The sequence below is a fragment of the Syngnathus floridae genome, chromosome 2 (assembly GCF_059516105.1).
Source record: "Syngnathus floridae isolate MCC-2025c chromosome 2, RoL_Sflo_1.0, whole genome shotgun sequence".
Taxonomy (NCBI): Eukaryota; Metazoa; Chordata; class Actinopteri; order Syngnathiformes; family Syngnathidae; genus Syngnathus; species Syngnathus floridae.
The window spans coordinates 1,569,685-1,591,730 of NC_142414.1; the positions used below are offsets into that span (position 1 = coordinate 1,569,685).

The following is a 22,046-nucleotide window of genomic DNA, read 5'->3' on the forward strand; positions in this document are numbered from 1 at the left end:
CACCTGCAAGGGTTTCCTGAGCCTTGAGAAACTCTCAGCTTGGTTCACTAAACTAAATCACAAGCATGGGGAAGAGTGCTGATCTGACTGCTGTCCAGAGGACCATCATTGACACCCTCCATCAGGAGGGTAAGAGACAAAATGAAATTTCTCAAAGAGCAAACTGTTCAGAGTGCAGTTTCAAAGCACATCCACAAAAAGTCTGTTGGAAGGGTGAATTGTGGCAGGAAACGCTGCACAACCAAGAGAGATGAGCGCACCCTTAACAGCATTGTGAAGAAGAGTCGCTTCCAGAATTCGGGGGAGCTTCAAAGACAGTGGACTGAACCTGGAGTCCAGGTATCAAAAGTCACTGTTCACAGACGTGTCCGGGAAATGGGCTACAATAGCCGTATTCCCATGGTCAAGCCGCTTCTGAACTCAACACAACGAAAGAAGCGTCTGACTTGGGCCATGAAAAAGAAGCACTGGACAGTCGCAGTGTTCCAAAGTCCTCTTTTCAGACGAAAGCAAGTTTTGTATTTCATTTGGAAGTCAAGGCGCCGGAGTCTGAAGAAATGGCTGGAGAGGAGCAAAATCCAAGTTGCTTGAAATCCAGTGTGAAGTTCCCACAGTCAGCGATGGTTTGGGGAGCCATGTCAGCTGCTGGTGTCAGTCCACTGTGTTTCATCAAGTCCAGAGTAAATGCAGATTTTAGAGCACTACATGCTTCCGTCTGCTAAAAAGCTCTATGGAGATGATGATTTCGTTTTCCAGCATGATCTGGCACCTGCCCACAGTGCCAAAACCACCAGTAAATGGTGTACTGACCATAGCATTACTGTCCTCGATTGGCTTGCCAATTCCCCTGACCATAGAGAATTTGTGGGGTATTGTGAAGAAGAAGCTGAAAGACACCAGACCCAACAATGCAAATGAGCTAAAGGCCGCTATTGAAGCATCCTGGGCATCCATAACACCTCAGCAATGCCACAGGTTGATTGCCTCCATGCCACGCCGCATTGATGCAGTAATCCGTGCAAAAGGATTCCCAACCAAGTACTGAGTGCATCAATGGACATTTTCAAATGTTTGATTTTGTTTTGCTGTTTTTAACTTTTTTTTTTTTACTTGGTCTGAGGAAATATTTTAATATTTTGAGATAGGTTATTTGAGTTTTCTTAAGCTGTAAGCCATAATCAACAATATTAAAATAATAAAAGGCTTGCAATATTTCAGTTGATTTGTAATGAATCCAGAATGTATGACATTTTTGTTTTTTTAATTGCATTATAGAAAATAAAGAACTTTATCACAATATTCAAATTTTCTGAGACAGTCCTGTATATATACAGTCAAACCTCGAACCCTGCTGAGAATGTTTTCTTCGCTACTATTGTGCACTCACGACACGTTCTCAACTTTGTGCAAATGGGAATAGCGTAAATGAAAATGATGAATGTGCTGTTAAGAATGAATGGTGAAAATTTGGCTGGAATTTTATGAATTTTGGCAAAAGTGTAAATATTTGGAATGAAAAAAATGGAAGCGCCTCTCGCGTGATATTTTTGGAATACATTCAAGCCTCGGTTTTCGAATGTCCAGGTTCTCGAACAAATTGGAATTCGAACAAAAAATTTGAGATTTTTTTGCTTCGGTTGTCGAAAATAATTCGGAGGTCGAACCTCGCGAGATGAGCCGAAAGGACCCGAGAAAACCCGACCGCACGGCCCTGATGCCGTATCTGATGCTGAGGATGGTATCAACCCCAAATCATGCCTCCAAAGAAAGCAAGTGGGAGCAGTAAAGCCATCCTAAAACACAAAGACGCTCTTAAAGCAATGCGACAGTGAGCGCCCTGCGCGCTGCGGTTGCGCGATCGGACCAAATTAAGCTCCCTGCGCACTGAGGTCCACTTAAATTTTGGAAAGTACATCAGGACTTTAAAAATATTCTCTAAATTTCAGCGACGGCTCTGTCACAATAATGCGCGGTGCAGTTGCGCGGTCGGCGGCACGCTACAGTTGCGCGTTCGGCGGTGCGCTGCAGTTGCGCGATCGGACGCAAATGTGCAAATGAAAATATGCTTAAAAATGGCGTTTTTTTTTGTCTTGGAACGGATTAAAATTTTTTCCATTATTTGTAATGGGAAAATAGATTCGGAATTCGACCGATTCACTTCTCGAACCGCCTTCTGGAACGGATTGTGGTCAAAAACAGAGGTTTGACTATATGTGTGTGTGTGTGTGTGTGTGTGTGTGTGTGTGTGTGTACTATATGTATATATTTTTACGTTAAAACTCTTTGTTACTCTCTTTTTCTGTATTTGGGTAATTGATCCTGCCCAAACCCCACCCACTTTTTCCTGGGTGCCTTTGCCTTTTCAGAGCCTCCTGGAATGGAATAGCAAAGAAAGCAGGGTGGTGTAATGCCAGGCCAAATGAAGGAATGTGGTGTTGTTTAGAGTTAGCATAAAATCGATTTAAGGGTGGGCGGGGCTAACCAAATTCAGATTATGGCATGATACAAAGTTTGGACAAAACTGCACAGCATTTTGAAAAGACACCATTGTTTCTTTCAGGGCGATGTGGTACGTTTGTTTCATGCGGAGCAGGAGAAGTTTCTGACATGTGACGAGTACAAGACTAAACTTCACGTTTTTCTGCGCACAACCTTGAGACAGTCGGCCACATCGGCAACCAGCTCAAATGCTCTGTGGGAGGTTGAGGTAGGAACATAATATTTATTTGAAAAATAAAGTATTCCCTGGTAACTTATTAAGAATGGCAGTACAACTGTTCTCCTGTGATAGGTGGGAGTCATTTCCATTTCTTGTTTGCCGCTTACTGTTCTAGGTTGTCCATCACGATCCGTGTCGCGGAGGGGCAGGACACTGGAACAGTTTGTATCGCTTCAAACACCTTGCCACTGGAAATTACCTGGCAGCAGAGGTAATGTGTGTGTGCGTTTGTGCATGCGTGAATTTGTCTACCCATTTTCTGCTTTTCCTAATGGGGGTTGCGGGCGTGCTGGAGCCTATCTCAGATTACTTCAGGCAGTAGGCAGGGGACACCCAGAAATGGTTGCCAGACATTCACAAGGCACACATAGACCAACAACCATCTGCTCTCACACCTGCAGTTTAGAGTGGTCAATCGGCCTACCATGCATGTCTCTGGATTGTAGGAGGAAACACAAGCAGGCACGGGGAGAACATGCAAACGCCATGGTTCACTAAATCCACGGTATAGTTCGATTCTACGTAAAAAGTTAAATGAACACATTACAGATTGGCCCAGAATTATTATTAATAAGCAATATTATTTGTTGTTATTATAATACTATTTATAGCTTTTGAGTGATTAGAAATGTATCTTTGGTTGTCTATCCATGCCAGCTGCATAGTGATAGGCAAATGTAATTCTCTTCCATTGGATGGCAAAAGGTACAATAAATCTGTATACCCACCAAAGGTGGGAGTAGGACACATACATGCAAGTCACAAGCAAGTCTCAAGTAGTAGTCTTCATGTTTAAGTAAGCCCCAATTAAGGCACTGTCGAAAAAATAAATCAAGTACAGCAAGCTAAAAAACTTCATTGGAGCTGGGTGATAGGCCCAGCGAAGTAAAAACAATATCTGGCTCTGCGGGATTGTGTAGCCAGTAATAGCAGATACAAAAAATCTCCAAATTTTACTTTTACTATGAGCTATTTTACTATTAGCAGTCTCAAGATCAAGCCTATGCAGTGAGGGACTAGGGCGAGCAGTGGCTGTAGTTGAGCAGGACAACCGATCTGTGGAAAAGCAAGTAGATGTCACGGTCGGGTGGAGCATGGAGCAGGACGACCAGGTGCAGCTTGGACCAGGGTTTATTGGTGAACTCAAAAAAGGCAAACTGACACGACGTAACCACAATAACATGAATGACTGACCGGGACGTGTAACCAGACGACATTGGGACATGACGACAGCAAGACCGGACGACAACAGGAACCAAAAAGACCTCATGACAGGAACACAATACGTAAATCCAACACCGAACAACCACAACCAATGATCCGACAGGGAGTGAGGGGCAGACAGGACTTATATACATGACAGGTAACGAGAGGCAGGTGGGAATAATCACACTGATCATGGGCACACAGGAGGGGAGGGGCGAGTACACAGACAGAAACCAAGACAACAGACACATAGTGGAGCAGTTGGGGACAAGACGTGACAGAACCCCCACCACAAGGGGCGGCTCCCGACATCCCCAAAAAAAAAAAAAAAAACTTGGGGAACCGAACCGCACTCGGGCGGCGACTTGGGGAACCGAACCGCGCTCGGGCGGCAACTTGGAGAACCGAACCGCGCTTGGGCGGCGACTTGGGGAACAGAACCGCGCTCGGGCGGCGACTTGGGGAACAGAACCGCGCTCGGGCGGCGACTCGGGGAACAGAACCGCGCTCGGGCGGCGACTCGGGGAACAGAACCGCGCTCGGGCGGCGACTCGGGGAACAGAACCGCGCTTGGGCGGCGACTCGGGGGACAGAACCGCGCTCGGGCGGCGACTCGGGGAACAGAACCATGCTCGGGCGGCGACTTGGGGAACAGAACCGCGCTCGGGCGGTGACTTGGGGAACAGAACCGCGCTCGGGCGGCAACCCTAACCTGAACCGCACTCGGGCGGCAACCATAACCTGAACCGCACTCGGGCGTCAACCCTAACCTGAACCGTACTCGGGCGGCAACCCTAACATGAACCGCACTCGGGCGGCAACCCTAACCTGAACCGCAATCGGGCGGCAACACGAACATGAACCGCACTCGGGCGGTAACCCTAACCTGAACCGCACTCGGGCGGCAACCCTAACATGAACCGCACTCGGGCGGCAACCATAACCTGAACCGCACTCGGGCGGCAACACGAACATGAACCGCACTCGGGCGGCAACCCTAACCTGAACCGCACTCGGGCGGCAACCATAACATGAACCGCACTCGGGCGGCAACCATAACCTGAACCGCACTCGGGCGGCAATCCTAACCTGAACCGCACTCGGGCGGCAACCCTAACATGAACCGCAATCTGCGGCAACACAAGCATGAACCGCACTCGGGCGGCAACCCAAACATAGAATGCTTTCGGATGGCGAATCTGGAAGTCCGTACAGCAATTGGCGGCCACTTTGGAAGTCTGTACCGCGATCGGCGGCAACTCTGACAGTCCGTACCGCGATCGGCGGCATTTCAGAAGGCGTGGCTGTGCGTAGCGGCAGGAGCCATCACGCGCCGCAGCAGTGGGAGTGGAGCCAGGTGCAGCTGGCTCAAAGTCCGGCGACGACCGCGGGTCCGGCGTTGCTGGCAAGAAGTCCGACGACGGCCGTGGGTTCAGTGACGCCGGCGTGAGGCCCGATGGTGGCCGCGAGTCTGATGGCGGCCGCGGGTCCGGCGTCGCTGGAGCAAAGTCTGGTGGCGGCCGCGGGTTCGGAGTCGCGGGAGCAAGTTCGACGGCAGCTGTGGAGCCCACGGTGCTGGAACCTGCTCAGACGTGGATCGGGCGTCGCAGCGGGAGCTGGTGGTGGAGGGGGGTCCAAGCGCTGGTCGTTTTGGTGGTCGGATCATTCTGTCACGGTTGGGTGGAGCATGGAGCAGGACGACCAGGTGCAGCTTGGACCAGGGTTTATTGGTGAACTCAAAAAAGGCAAACTGACATGACGTAACCACAATAACATGAATGACTGACCGGGACGTGTAACCAGACGACAGCGGGACATGACGACAGCAAGACCGGACGACAACAGGAACCAAAAAGACCTCATGACAGGAACACACAACGTAAAGCCAACACCGAACAACCACAACCAATGATCCAACAGGGAGTGAGGGGCAGACAGGACTTATATACACGACAGGAAACGAGAGGCAGGTGGGAATAATCACACTGATCATGGGCACACAGGAGGGGAGGGGCGAGTACACAGACAGAAACCAAGACAACAGACACATAGTGGAGCAGTTGGGGACGAGACGTGACAGTAGAGGAGTTTTCATCAAAGAAAAACATAACGCCTGATCTTGGAAATGTGGTCCCATGCCACCTGCTACCTAAGAAACCCGTGCTGTGCTTCTGAAATTCACAAGCAGGAAGTACAGAATTGCTCTATTGAAATTGGGGGAAAAAATTAAGGGGACAAAGGTCTTCATCAATGAAAATCTCAGCAAGCAAAACATAACCACACCATGAAAAGCCCAGCATCTGAAGGAGGGAAACTTCAGCGTCTTCGCTAAACTGAATACCATAGAATACCAGACCATTCCAGATCAGAGTGCTGCAGGATTTGGAAAAAATTGCAAAATTGAGATGTGTCAAGCAAAAATGAGCTCTCCTCAAACAAATATTAAAGCGTCACAAAGTAATCTGCAAGAATTTAGAAAATTGTCTGCGAGTTATGACAACATAAACTTGGCAATAAATCATCATCAAACATCACCTAATAATAATATTGATCCAAACAGCCATTACTATATATGTGTGTGCGTGTGCGTGTGTGTGTGCGTATGTGACTTGGATTGAAAGCTGTCTATAATTCATTTCAAAAGGACTTTAAATCAACTTCAAAGAAATACTAAAATACTAAAATAATTATCTAAAATTTGAGAGGGGTATTGTATGATTGTCAGTGCCCGTAATCGGCGGTCTTGACTGAGTGATTGGTACAGTCATCTTGATCTCATCCCGAATGGATTGAATATTTTGAGCGAAAAATTGAACTCGTCGGCTGAGTGGAAGGAGCTATCAGAGGTTGGCTGGCATAATGTTAACTTTGCCACCGCATCGAATAAGTATTTAGGATTGTTTTTATTGAGATTAATAATTTGCTAGAAATAATTAGTTTTTACAAAGATAAGAGCATCTTTGTATTTCAGGAAGCTGTCACGCCATGCCTGATGGAAAACTTCAAGTTTGGTTAAACGCCATTTGCGTTCAAGCTTTCTACTTATTTTATTATTTTCTAATTGCTTAAGCATACGTTTCATCCGTGAGCCACGGAGTAGGCTTTCTACAGCGAATTTTCAGACATAGTGGCGCTCCAGATTCGATGGTATTTTACAGTGTCGCATTGAATTCATTTGTAAGATTATCAATAGGGCCGATATATGCGGGGAAATATGTCAGTTGCTGGCGGCAGTAACTCAGAGAGCGCAGTCACAGTTACGAAGTTAATATTACTGCTGCTGTAATTCTGATTACGCTCCAGTCGTTGACAGAGGAAAAATTTCAGATTTTATTAGGTAGTGATCAGACATAACAGTAGTGTATGGCAGTATTGTTGTAGTTGAGGTTGCCAATCCTCGGGATAATACCAGATCTAAGGTATTTCAAGATTCAAGAGTTTTTTATTCGCCATGTTTGAGCGTGCCAAACCAGGAATTTGACTTTGGTAAATCACAGCCTCTGTTCAACATTTAGGTGACTAACAACAACACTCTGGACATGTGAAAAATGGAAGATATTCTCAAACATCCCCTGATCTTAAACTTCCAAGAGGGTGTCAAACGCACCTCTTGCATTAAGGTGCCCCCGGCTTCCCGGTAACGGGTTTGTTTTAGCCGGGTTCGGATATTCGTCCGTAATCTAACCACCCGAGTTAAATTAACTCCACCGGAATCAATCTAATTTCTGTACGACGCCAATCCCTCTCAAGTCACCCGAAGCTCGAGCCGAGTAACTCAATTCGAGGCAAGACTTCGAAGTGACCGCATCGTATTGATGGCTCCCCGCTAGTGTTTGAAGTTCTTATTTTGTTACGGATATTTTTTAGATGTCTTTGTTAAGACCTCAGGGATTCGTTTGTATAGCGCACCCAAGCACTAGTTTTGCCGAAGTAAATGTTGATATGGGTCCGTTCCACTTGGTCGCTCATGCAGCGAGCCGACCAACTTTTTCATTCGAAAGAGAATCGAATTAATAAAAGTGTGACAATAATAGCATTTAAGAAGAAAATTAATGCACTTTATATGATTAATTCCAACTTCTCATACGTAGATCTAGCACTTCCCCGTCGGAGTTCTTCACCCCACTTAATTGCTTTAAAAAGAATAGCGACTTTCTTAAACCGAATAAAAATGTCGTGCTCTATCTAGATTTGCCCAATAATTAATTTGGAAGGCAAGTCTATTTTTTGATCGTGTCCCATTTAACTTTTGACGCGGCCCGACAAATTTAGGAACTGGGCCGCGCCCGACAGACTATCGAAATACTTTTATCCTCCACCAACTTCAATGATTTATTTTAATCGTCGTCGTTATGTTATTTAGAGGAAGTAAATTCTCAACCGAATTCACTTTTAACAAAATCAACTCTTCCGTTAAATATTTACGAAAGTTTTTTAATTCTCTAACTTGCTCAGAGTTACTTTTTACGCGGCCCGTCAAAAAGGGGAAGCGGGCCTGAGCCTTTCAAATAGTTAAATAACTTTCCGTTCTACACAAAACCAATAATCTGATTTAAACACTTCCTTTAATTTATTCAGACGAAACAACTTTCGAACGGATCGAAATTCACTCGTGGCTCAAATAACTACGGAAGTTATTTAAGTCTCTAACTTGTTCAAAGTTCCTTTCTACGCGGCCCGTCAAAAAGGGGAAGCGGGCCTGAGCCTTCGGTTGCATATTCAGTACAAATCCGCGCACAACGAAGTGAGTAATATACAAAACACATTTATTGAAGAAACATGGAATAGAATTACAAATCTCAATTACTCCAGAAACTGAACAATTTCACTCACTGATACCCGTGTTAATAAAATCATTCAATCCCAGAACAATTCGATTGCAAAACACAGTTCATAAAAAAGGGAAGAGGTAAATTACCAGCTGCGTGCTATTTTTGGTGGAAGCAAAGTCGAGTGATCAGTTCGATCTTGCTTCTAAAATCCAAATTAAAGAAACAGGCTGGCCACGAGGAAGCCAGCGGCCCGATGACTATTTCCCCTTCTCGGTAAAATACATAAAAAAGGTCATCTTCACCTATCTCTCCTATATAGTTGTCCAGTCCAATCTTTGGGAGTAAATCCAAGTTAATTTCAGTCCAGCGATCCTGCGTCTCACACAAAGATCTTCAGGACTTTGGAAAAAATCTTGAAACTCCTCCGGGCCTCTTCACGTATGAGCGCTCTTTTTGGGGGAAAAAAGCCCTGAAGCTGCTCCTGCAGGACCTTTTATAGACCTCTCCGTCCCCCCCCTCCCCTTTCTTTTCTCCTGTACTTTCCCTATAGGGTAAGACTGCCCAGTTTTCCCACGCCTATAGAAGGGACTGGCCAGCTTTCTCACGCCTATAGAGGGACTGGCCAGCTTTCTCACGCCTATAGAGGGAACTGGCCAGTTTCCCCACGCTTGGTTATCTGTGGCCTTCAGCAGCTGTTTCCGCCCTGACCACGCAGTACTTTCCACCAAATGCACAGCTAGTGGTAAAACCTTTCACTTCCCCTTTTCTTCTCTTGCTGTTACATGAAAATAACTTTTTAAAGTTACGCTTCAATTAACTCTGAAATAAAAATCCAAACCCTTGACCTACTTTTCTAAACAATTTATGTCACGCCACTATTCTCATAGTGACGGGTCTCTTGATCGAATTGACAAATAATATCGCTTAAAGCGGTTACAGTATACATTTTTAGCCAAGCAAAGAAATCAAAAATAAAAATCACGTTTGTGCTTCTCCAAACAATGTATGTCACGCCACTGTTCTCATAGTGACGGGTCTCTCGATCGAATTGACAAATAATATTGCTTAAAGCGGTTACAGTATACATTTTTAGCCAAGCAAAGAAATCAAAAATAAAAATCACATTTGTGCTTCTCCAAACAATTTATGTCACGCCACTATTCTCATAGTGACGGGTCTCTTGATCGAATTGACAAATAATATTGCTTAAAGCGGTTGCAGTATACATTTTTAGCCAAGCAAAGAAATCAAAAATAAAAATCACATTTGTGCTTCTATGCGTGACTCACACTCTGACACCGTGCTACTCTTTTATTTCTATTTTACCATGTTTAGCTTATTGGCTCCTCTTTTGGTCTCACGTTTTGGTCTGGCGCCATCTTTTGGACAAATTTGGAATTTCAGCTCTGCCAATTTATTCCTGTGAACAATCCATATTCTACCATTTGCACCATCTCTACCCCCATGTTACCTGACAAGGGCAAGGAAAAACTCAAAACTCCAGCTAGGGGAAATGAGAAACCTTGAGAAGAGACCACAGATGGATGGCCAGGCTGCAATGGATGCAGAGAGGACACATAGTACAAACAGTGTAGACAAAAAAGGTGTGGAGAGCAGGATGTTATTGCACAGTAATGACTCTGAGACTCTAAGAGTGGTGTGAGTTCATCAGAGCAACAGCCTGGGGGAAGAAGCTGTCTCTGTGTCTGCTGGTTTTAGTGTACAGAGCTCTATAACGCCGTCCGGAGGGGAGTAGTTCAAACAGACTGCACCCTGGGTGAGAAGGGTCTGTAGAGATGTTACTTGCACGTTTCCTGGTCCTGGACAGGTACAAGTCTTGGATAGATGGGAGGTTGATTCCAATTATCTTTTCTGCGGTCCTTATTGTCCGTTGCAGTCTGTGCTTGTCTTGTTTGGAGGCCGATCCAAACCAGACAGTGATGGAAGTGCAGAGGACAGACTGAATGAGGGCAGTGTAGAAGGTCTTCAGCAGCTCCCGCGGCAGGTTGAACTTCTTGAGCTGTCTCAGGAAGTACAGCCTCTGCTGGGCCTTCTTCTGGACAGAGTCTATGTGGCCAGTCCATTTCAGGTCCCGAGAGATTGCGGTTCCCAGGAACTTGAAGGTGTCTGTTGAGAGAATAGTATTACTGCGGATAGTGAGGGGTGAAAGTGGTGAAGGGCCTCGCCTGAAGTCCACTGTCATCTCCACGGTCTTGAGCGGGTTCACCTCCAGGTGGTTTTGGCTGCACCAGTGGACCAGCCGCTCCACCTCCTCTGTACGCAGTCTCATCACCGTTCTGGAGCAGTCCGATGAGAGTGGTGTCGTCTGCATACTTGAGGAGCTTCACAGGAGAGTCACCTGCGGAAAACTCATTGGTGTAGAGGGAGAAGAGCAGTGGGGAGAGGACGCACCCCTGAGGGGCTCCAGTATTGGTGGTCCGGGTGTCAGATGTGATGCTCCCCAGCCTCACACGCTGCCTCCTGTTGGTCAGGAAGCTGGTGATCCACTGACAGGTGGAGCCAGGCACCGCGAGCTGGATGAGCTTCTGTTGGAGGATGTCAGGAGCGATGGTGTTGAACGCCGAGCTGAAGTCCACAATCAGGATCCTTGCGTACGTTCCTGGGGTGTCCAGGTGTTGCAGGATGTAGTGCAGTCCCACGTTGACCGCATCATCCACCGACCTGTTTGCCCGGTAGGCAAACTGGAGGGGGTCCAGCAGGGGGCCCGTGACATCCTTCAGGTGGTTCAGCACTAACCTCTCGAAAGATTTCATGACCACAGATGTCAGTGCAACAGGTCTATAGGCATTCAGACTTGTGATGGCGGGCTTCTTGGCCACTGGAACGATGGTGGAGCTCTTGAAGCACGAGGGCACCTCACACAGCTCCAGGGAACGATTGAAGATCCGTGCAAAGGTGGGCGCCAGCTGCTCAGCGCAGACTTTCAAGCAGGAAAGTGACACGCCGTATGGGCCCGGTGCCTTCCTGATCTTTTGTCTCCGGAACATGTGGCGCACTTCCTCCTCGCGGATCTGGAGTGCGGGCGCGGCCTATGCAAGAGAGAGAGTCGGTGACCACGGTGATGGAGCTGTGGACAGAGCAGTTGTGGGGGGAGGTGAGTATGTAGATTGTGCTGCAGGAGGTCCTGTTGTGTGGGAGGACCGATCAAACCTGCAGTAGAACCTGTTTAGCTGGTTAGCAAGCCTTGGGCTCTCCACAGGACGGTTTTTTTTTTTCTTGAAGCCCGTGATGCTCTGCAGACCTTTCCACACTGTTAAGGGATCAGGATTGGCAGAGAGGTGTCTCTCCAGGCTCTCCCCGTAACACCTTCTGGCTTTCCTGACCTCTCGGTTCAATGTGTTTCTGGTCTGCTTGAACAGGTCCCGGTCACCGCTCCTGTAGGCCTCCTCCTTGACTTTGCGCAGCCTCCTGAGGTTCGGTGTAAACCAAGGTTTGTCGTTGTTGTACGTGCAGAAGGTCTTAGTCTGCACACACAGATCCTCACAAAAACTGATGTATGATGTGACAGTGTCAGTGAGTTCATGCAGGTCTGAAGTTGCAGCTTCAAAAACTCTCCAATCGGTGCAGTCAAAGCAGTCTTGGAGGTCCTGCCTTGACTCCACTGTCCACTTCCTCACAGTCCTCACCACAGGCTTAGAAGTTTTTAGTTTCTGTCTGTAGGCAGGGATCAGATGAACTAGACAGTGGTCCGAGAGTCCTAAAGCTGCACGAGACACAGAGTGGTATGCATCCTTAATTACGGTGTAGCAGTGGTCCAGTGTCTGTGCCCCTCTGGTGGGACACGTTATGTGCTGTCTGTATCTGGGGAGTTCGTGTGCGAGGTTCGCCCTGTTAAGATCACCCAAACAGTGATTAGTGAATTTGGTAGAAGTTTTTCCATTTCTGTCACCTGGTCAGCCAGCATCTGCGTGGCTTCACTCGCACGTGCGTGTGGTGGAATGTAAACAGCCGCCATGATGATCGAGGAGAACCGCCGTGGTGAATAGAACGGCCGGCAGTTTATGAAAAGTGTTTCTAGGAGAGGGCTGCAAAACTCTTTCAACACCATGACATCAGTACACCAATGTTCATTAATGTAGAAACAGAGACCACCTCCCTTTGATTTTCCGGAGAGCTCCGCGCTGCGATCTGCACGCGTTAGCCGAAACCCAGCTAACTCCATAAGGAGAGAAAATACCAGAAGAAGACTGACCGATGTTTAACAGTGCTTCTCTAGTAAAAGTGATCCAGGATGGACAGCAGAAGACACTAAAAACACACAAAATAAGACAAAGAAACAGAGAGCGACTCACCGTGGCGGCCATCCGCGGCGCCATCATGACGTCACATTTCCATTCTTATGCGTTGCTGCCTGTATGGCTTGCGTGAAAACGAACGCATCAATTATTGTCTGAAACGTGGCTCTCACGGTAAATTTATGTGGATATTGAAATCCCCCATAATTATTAGATTATCCACATTTGTCACTAGGTCAGCCACGAATTCTGAAAATCCATCCAGGAAACCAGAGTAAGCCCCAGGTGGACAGTAAATAACAGCAAGATAAAAAGACGGCAAAGCTGTGGATTGGACAACGAGAACTTCAAAAGTTTTAAATACATTAATCGAACAAGGCCTGAATCTAAGATCGGAATTGGAGATGAGGGCTACACCCCCACCCTTTTTACGAGGACGCGCAACATGTGACTCCACAAAATTTGGAGGTGAGGCCTCATTAAGCGGCAGTAATTCATTAGGTTTTAACCAGGTCTCGCAAAGCCCCAAAATGCTTAGATTATGTTTTATGACGGACATGGGCAAACTACGGCCCGCGCGCCACATCCGGCCCACCGGGCCGTTTACTCCGGCCCGCCAAACCTGAATAAATTGTAATATTAAACTTTTTTTGGGGTCATTTTCCCTGCAATTACTATGTTTCCTCAATAGATGGGGAACCGCCCGCCCGCACATTTCCTCCGGAAGCCGTGTCAGAAACCTCGGTGCACACTCACAAGTGCGTGTACGTACTAAGTAGTACAGACCCGGCGCACTCCGCGCTCTATTTCCATCAGTGCCGAATTTCGAGTGTGGGCTGTGACGTCAGCATTCTCGTAATTTGCGCGCTGAGCTTTCAGATACAGTTTTACGCTACTGCCACCCACAAACCTTCCCCTGTAATCCTTCCATTAAAATGAGTGGCCCGAGGAAAAGAAAGGTGGACACTGAGTGCCAAGTGTTTAAAAAAAAAAAGAGAGGACAATTTGGCTCGACCTACGTGTGTGAGCAGACGTTCAGCCACATGAAAGTAAACAAAGCCTGTCACAGATCTAGGTTAACGGACCGACACCTCGGCCCTATCCTAAGAATTACCACAACAAATTTTACTCCAGACCATGATGCATTAGCATAAAAGGGAGACCAACAATACTATTGATTTCTTTATGACTTTATTTAGATGTATTCTTTCACTGATTCTTCAAGATGATGTATTTGGTCAGAATGTTTGCCGTTTGATGTGATTTTGTCTCATTAGATAAACATATTTCATTAATCTGACCTGCAGGCGCTGAAGTGATGGAAACTATTATTCATAATAACAGTGTTGTATTTAATGAGAATCACTGATAGTAGTTTTTTGGTGAAATATTTTTTTAATGCTGTTAATAAATACATTTGTTTTCAAAAAGCTTTTTTTTTAATATCCATGCTTTACCGCCTACTAAAAGTACAAACCTTTTATGCAATGACCTTTACATGTAATTTCTATTACTTCACACAAACACTACATCCGTCTGCTCCGGGTTCGGCCCGCCAGTCAAAAAGTTTGCCCACCCCTTTTCTATGATGAGGTCATTAACGAGTACTGCTTTCGTGTGGAGTGATCTAATATTCATAAAACCAAGTTTCAGGCTAATTGGTTGATATGAGTTAGTATCTATCGGAGGATTTTTGGACGAAATACGAGTAAGGTTGTGTTGCCTAGGCCCGGCATTACCTCCAAAATGTTTATTAGCGCAGCGGGAAGAAACGGCCGTAGGAATTTGATAGTTATTATTTGGCAGACACATACTATTATCCGGAACAGGCACCGTACCATCAGCGAGACTGGTCAGAGCGGAGTAATTGGACTTGTCTACTACCTCAGTAGAAAGTGTGTCAATGTATGCTGTAGCACTATTCAAACTGTGACACTCTAGTCTACACAAGGAGCTATGTGCAAGATGGGAGTCTAGCCTAGTGAGAGTTAACTTTAACTTAACAGACTCCAAACCCATCCTAACTGGTGACCTAGTCACCTGTGACCCGGCCTGCTCTAAAGTGGCCTGTCTCAAATAGTAATCTATGTTCCTCGAAAGAGTGAAGGGGCCTTCACGGTTCCTCAGCAGGTCGGGGCGGCCCCAGAAGGAAGACCAGTTATCTATAAAATCAGTTATCCTGATTCGTACAGAAACCAGCCATCCATTGATTAAGGGAGAATAATCTGCTAAAGCTCTCATCAGTGCTTCTCCCAGACAAGGGGCCAGAGACAAATACTCGATGCCGACTCATCTTTCTGGCAAGATCACAAGCCCTCACTATGTTTTTCTTTGTGATCTCTGATTGCCTGATTGCACCCAGGAAAAAACAACAACCTATAGTATAGGTTAAATATTTAGAGCGCACCATATTAAAAGGCGCAGTCTCAGTTTCGGGTGCTATTTCTGTATTTAACGCATCCATAAGGTATTATTCGGCGCAGGTGCGAAATTGCATCCCTGATTTTTGCTGATGTTGGCTTCTTCAAAACGTGATCTCCAACTTTCACTGGAGCGGTTCACAGCCGTTTGTGAAGCGGTTGGGTTAAAAATCAGCGCCTCCAAATTTCAGATCATTGTCCTCAGTCGGAAATCAGTCTGGTGGAATGCCCTCTCCGGGCATTGAATGGGGGATGAGATTTTCTCCCAAGTGAAGGAGTTCAAGTACTTTGGAGTCTTGTTCATGGGTGAGGGCAGGATGGAACCGGTGCTTGACAGACGGTGCAGCGTCTGCTGTGATACGGACTCTGTAACTGTCTGTCGAGGTGAAGGAGCCGAAGCTCTTGATTTACCGGTCGATCTATAGGTTTCTACTCTCACCAATGGTCACGAGCTGTGGGTTGTGAACGAAAGAATGAGATCCCGGATACAAGTGACCCCGGGGACAACCCAGGACACGCTGGAGAGAGAATGTCTCCTGGCTGGCCTGGGAATGCCTTGGCATCCCCTGGGATGAGCCTGACAAAGTGGCTGGACAGAAGAAAGTTTGTGCTTCCCTGTATCCCTCACCGAAAGAATGAGATCCCGGATACAAGCATCTGAAATGAGTTTCCTTCGCAGGCTTTCTATTTGAGATAAGTTGAGAAGCGCGGCTGTCCCTGAGCAGCTGTTCCTCTGCATTGAGGAGCCAAATGAGGTGGCCCGGGCATCTGAATAGTATACCCTCCTTAGTGAAGTGTTCCGGGCATGTCCCACCGGAGGGACGCCCTGGGAACAACCCAGGACACGCTGGAGAGATTATGTCTCTTGGCTGGCCTGGGGATGCCCTGGAAGGAGCTTGATAAAGTGGCTGGGGAGAAGGAAGTTTGTGGTGAAGCTGCTGCCTCCACAACCTGACTTTGGATAAAGGGTAGAAACTGGTTGGATGAATGGAAATGATAAATTTTGGTTGATGCAAAGTAACTGGAACAAACCGACTGAACTTATTAATTAGTTAATGCTGCTGCTATATTCAATATTGAATGTCACTCTTGGTTTTTTTGTGAGTAACAAAAGAAAACAAGTCAAATTACCATATTTTCTGAACTATAGGACGCACTTAGAAGCTTACAATTTACTCAAAAAAACAGTGCGCCTTATAATGCAGTACCTCATATATGGATCAATTGATGAATTTATTGATCCATTACTGGTTGTACACAGCGCTCTGCCAAAATGTTTTAGTACGCTTCAGTACGACTAGTAAATTACAAGGTCACATTGCTGTCAGCATTACGGCAACCGTGGTCAGGGGTGTCACCAAAGTAAGCTACTACTGGTTGATTGCATGACATTTAAAAAAAACAAAATTTCTATCGGCTAGAATCCATCCCATCGCTTGAGTGACATACAGGTAAGCCTGTCGGGAGGAAATCATAGTGAACCGCACATGCGCAATAGACAGTTACCACACCCCCTCACTGCAGCAAATTTGGCTGCGCATGCACAAACGTCGTCACCAAAGCTAACAAGCTAAGCAACGCATTACGCATCAACGCACGCACTCGCTGTTTTATTTTAAACTAAAGACATTTTATAACCATCAAACATGAGCGGGGGTGCTGGACCAAGTAAGAAGCCAAAACGTATCACTTTCATACGGAATGGGAGTTGGACTATTTTTTACCTCATTGACTGGGTTGACCTTCCTTTTAGCACAGATCCATGTAGTGCAACCTGGGCAAATTACGGCCCGCGGGCCACATCTGGCCCTTTGTGCGTCCCTGTCCGGCCCGCATGAGGCCAATCGTAATTTTTAAAAAATAAAATAAAAATTTTGTCGTGCGTACAATACAACTGTTTCGCTTTAATTTTGAAAGGCGTCGCACTTCCGTGTAGCGTGCGTGCATGTGAGCCGCGCGTGTAGGTGAACAGCGCGAAGTAATGCTACCCTCAAAATGTGTGCTCACGCCAAGAAAAGAAAAGTTGACAAGGAGCGCCGTGTTTTCAACAAGACATGGACTGCCAAGTATTTCTTTACAGAAATGAAAGGTAAAGCCATGTGCCTGATTTGTAGTACACAGATCGCTGTGTTTAAAGAATATAATTTGAGTCGCCACTACACGACCAAGCATGAGAAAAAATACATGTGTCTGATAAACAGGGCGCATCAGAGGCTGATGCATTGCTAGCAAAACTGCAAGCCCAACAAGGACTTTTTAAAAACTTCACACCCAGAGATGGAGCGGCTTTGTCATTTGAGGAAAAGTTAAAGAAGTTAAGAATAAATTGTACTGATTAATAATTGTTTTTTTATTTCACCTTGACGCCACAATTTCACATAGCTTAATATAAATATGAACAGAATAATTGTATTCTTCTAATTACCAGTACCAACTATTTAAAATAAATAATTTAGTGCATTTTACAATGGAAGAAAATTGAGTAGGTTTAAGTTATCGTAGGTGTGGCCCTCTGACACAGTTTGTTTGATACAGTAGCTTCTATTTTATGTGCCTTTTAATCTGGTGCGCCCTATATATGAAAACATTTTTAAAACAAAAAATTAAATGAAGGTGCGCCTTATAGTGTAGAAAATATTGTATATAACAATGAGTTAAACTTAATCTTTGGCTAAAATCGGGGTGGGACACGAAAAGCAGGTCTGCTTCATCCCATGTCCCATTTTGGCAATCCATGTGGTAATGGTATTGTGATGAAGTGTGACAGTGTACAAGCTGAAATAAACAAACAAATGACATTACCAAAAAAGAAAGTCACTTCATGAATTTGTTCAATGAAGTGAAAAGTCAAGTCATAAAATCTTATACTGCACATCATAGACATAATCCAGTGACGGTCATTTTTTCCCACTGATCAAGCAAACAAATACATCTATCTCTAAAAAAATAAATGAACTTACAAAGAACTTATTCGTGAAAATTAAACAATTTAAGAGTGATAGGGATTTCTGCAGCCGTTCTTCATTTCCCAAGAACCACAAGAGACATCCATCCATCCATCCATCCATTTTCTGAACCGCTTAGTCCCCACGGGGGTCGCAGGCGTGCTGGAGCCTATCCCAGCGGTCAACGGGCAGTAGGCGGGGGACACCCTGAACCGGTTGCCAGCCAATCGCAGGGCACACAGAGTCAAACAAGCATCCGCACTCGCACTCACACCTTGGGACAATTTGGAGTGCTCAATCGGCCTACCAAGCATGTTTTTGGGATGTGGGAGGAAACCGGAGTGCCCGGAGAAAACCCACGCGGGCCCGGGGAGAACATGCAAACTCCACACAGGGAGGGCCGGAGGTGGAATCGAACCCGCACCCTCCTAACTGTGAGGCGGACGTGCTACCCAGTGCGCCGCCGAGACGCCCCACAAGAGACAGTTTGACCATTTATGAAACACGTATAGGTGTCTCAAAGCTTGACTTGTTTGTCTTGCGAGAACATTTTTATTGTTAGCAAGCAGGTTGGTGTTGATTGTGAACAGGTTTCGGGGTTGCCTCTGCAAATTGGTTTAGTCAGTGCAGAGGGTCTTTTTTCGTTGTCTTACAAGATTGTGTAAACAGATACTCGTATACCATATTTGGACAACAAGCAAATTAATTTTGCACAACATCAGTAAAAGGGTGTAACAGTTTCCACCCCAAGGGTAGACCATGTTGTACAACTCAACTTTTAGCAAGCATTAGTACACTTAATGATTCTAGTCATCACAAATAATCATGCGATGAAAATAAGTTGTCAACCCAATCAAAGAGTATGAAATACATGCATGTATACATCATTTAGAAGAATGCATGTAGTATGTGCTTTTTATTGTTTTTTTTTTATGGGTGTTTACAGCTACCAAACACTGCTACTATAATAATACACAGTGACATGTTTCACAGTATGATCAGTACTCTCCTTAATAAACGCTCAATTTAAAACAAGTCTGACACTCATCGAAGTACTTTTTGTATTACCATAGCAATTTCCAGCGTGTGTGCGTGTGCGTTTCTTTTGAATACCTCATTCCAGAAAAAAAATATTAATCAACAAAATGTAAATTAACTGTTTTTTCTCTTGTTTGTACAGGAGAATCCTGGTTATCGAGGGGACAGTTCAGAGATGTCCTCCTTGGTGAGCAGGAGACATACTGGATTATTGAAGGACCTTCAGCCTAACTTTGGATCTTTGTGCAGATGGAAGGAAGTCGCAGCAGCAAGCGTTCGCATGGCGAGAAGATCAAATATAAGTTGGTGGCCATGACACATGGGAACGACATTGCCTCACTCTTTGAGCTGGATCCCACCACTTTGCAAAAGACCGATTCTTTTGTTCCGCGGTACTGCCCACTTCCTACTGGCTTTTCAGAGTATAACACTAATGCATTGAATGTGAAATGGAGACCGTAAAATGAGTGCCTGCTCCCAGGAACTCGTATGTCCGCCTGAGGCACCTCTGCACCAATACGTGGATCCAGAGCACCAATGTCCCCATCGATGTTGACGAAGAGAGACCCATCAGACTCATGGTTGGTCTGTCACTCTTTTATTGACAGTTGAACAGGTTCAAACCAAGCACACAGAGAAAGCAGGAAGAAAATGCGTTGTGAAACCAAATTATCATCTGTTAATTTCTATTTGCCAGATTCAAGTTTAATCTTGGAACCTTTAGTAATTCCCTAGTCAATTTATCATAAGACGAGACTTTCAATTAATCTAAATGGACATGTATAAAAATATTTTCTCAGTGTTTTTGAATGTGTTAAAAAAGTCATCGAGCTGGTTCGCCCTCTCCACACCGCCTCTAATGATGACACTTTGCCTTGGAAGGCAGCCGGTGATCAACCTCATTCTGTCCCACACCTCTTTCATGCTGTTACACTGCAGCTTCTGTTCCAACTTCTTCCTGTAGCGTGACCTCACCACCTTAAGCTGGGCCCTTAACTCCTCCTGCACTCGCTTGAGCTCCTGCCTATCATCGTCTTTGAGGCCTGCTTCTTTCAATTCAGGAGACCCTTGATCCCACCCTTTATCCCACTTGTAATCCACGGCTTGTTGTTGGCAAAGCAGTGCACCATCCTCTCTCTCTCTCTCTCTCTCTCTCTCTCTCTCTCTCTCTCTCTCTCTCTCTCTCTCTCTCTCTCTCTCCCCATCCATCCATCCATCCATCCATCCATCCATCCATCCATCCATCCATCCATCCATCCATCCATCCATCCATCCATCCAATTTTTAGACAGGACTGCTGTGCAAGCTTTTATATGTTTGCGCCACCCTGATTTTGCCATTGTCCTTGTGGAATAGCCCATACCCCCCCCCCCCCCCCCCACACACACACACACACACACACCTGCATGCCCATGGCGGGAGACGTTTTCACAGCTAAAACATCTTGAGAGGATGACCAATGCGTGTAATGTTTTCAGTATATTGAAAACATATCATAAAAAAATCATGCTGGATCAGTTGTCCCCATCAATTTAGGAAAAGTCATGAAATATGAAGCAAAATATGTCAACTTTTATTTTTTGAATAATAAACATTGAGTAGGGTCAAATTGATCCCAAGGACGATAGGAGGGTTAAGCACCCTAAATAAAGTACTTCACATATTTTTGGTATCTCACATCTAACAGTTTTTTGAAAGCACACCATATTTTGTCCCAATATATTTGGCAAACCAGTGCATGGTCAACATCAAGGTGTCCAGATTCTCTCCAGCATGGTTGTTGCATAAATACCAACTGTTGACTAATTTTTGGGGTTATAAAAACAAATCTAAGCATGTTTTTTCAACTAAATTCCCTCCAGATCCTGGATGTGCACTCTGTTTTACAAATACCCAGCCACTCGTCCTCAGTTGTTTGCAATTTTAGTTCCTTATCTCACTTTTCCTTAGTATAAAAAGATCAATGCTTCCTACATGACACACAAATTTCTGTATATATGAGATTGCTTTACACTTTTCCTCTCATAAACCTTCTTAAATATCTAAATAATGTTTCGTTACTTGGTAGATTTTACATCCTTCCTAAATAATCCTTTAATCCTTGCAGCTATCGGTATTGTTTGTGCCTCTCCGGTGCAAGTCTATCCCTTAACTTTTTAAAACTATCCATTATAGCCCATTCAGCTATCGTGCCTATTGCTGTAATTCCTTTCATCGCCCATTGCCTTAAGTCTTTTATCATTTACCCCAGGAATGAATCTGTCACCAAAAATGAACCATCTTAAGACCCTCACCTCTCTTTCCAAACTTTGTCTTGAGTAAGCTGCAAAGTTTACCCGATTCTGGCTTTCTTTCCTAACTATTGAACCTCGTTGTCCACTTGTACCACTCAGCAAATTGTTTAGTACAGCAGCTTTGCGAGAACATTTATTTGAACCTCGTTGTCCACTTGTACCACTCGCAAATTGTTTAGTACAGCAGCTTTGCGAGAACATTTATTTTGACCCCTCCAACTTTGAGCCGATAAACAACCATATTTGACCACATCTGAAAGTCACTCCTAATTTCTTAATTTACTTTTGTGTAATTTGCATCAAATAATGTTTTCTTCCTTCTACAATCATTATACCTAAATAATGTACCAAACTACCTTTTAGTTGATTGTGTATATACGATGGCCCCGATTATAA

At 45.2% G+C, this 22,046-nt stretch overlaps 1 protein-coding gene across 5 annotated transcripts in view; it reads left to right on the forward strand.

Annotated features, from left to right (window-relative positions):
• The window catches only part of itpr3 (inositol 1,4,5-trisphosphate receptor, type 3), a 469,401-nt gene that overhangs the window by 98,796 nt on the left and 348,559 nt on the right, over positions 1–22,046 (forward strand). For all 5 annotated transcript variants that reach the window (XM_088368417.1, XM_088368419.1, XM_088368416.1 and 2 more), the window contains exons 8-12: positions 2,561–2,707; positions 2,835–2,930; positions 19,499–19,543; positions 19,606–19,748; positions 19,838–19,937. In XM_088368417.1, coding sequence (XP_088224543.1) covers positions 2,561–2,707; positions 2,835–2,930; positions 19,499–19,543; positions 19,606–19,748; positions 19,838–19,937 — 531 coding nt within the window. The remainder of the gene's footprint in view (positions 1–2,560; positions 2,708–2,834; positions 2,931–19,498; positions 19,544–19,605; positions 19,749–19,837; positions 19,938–22,046) is intronic.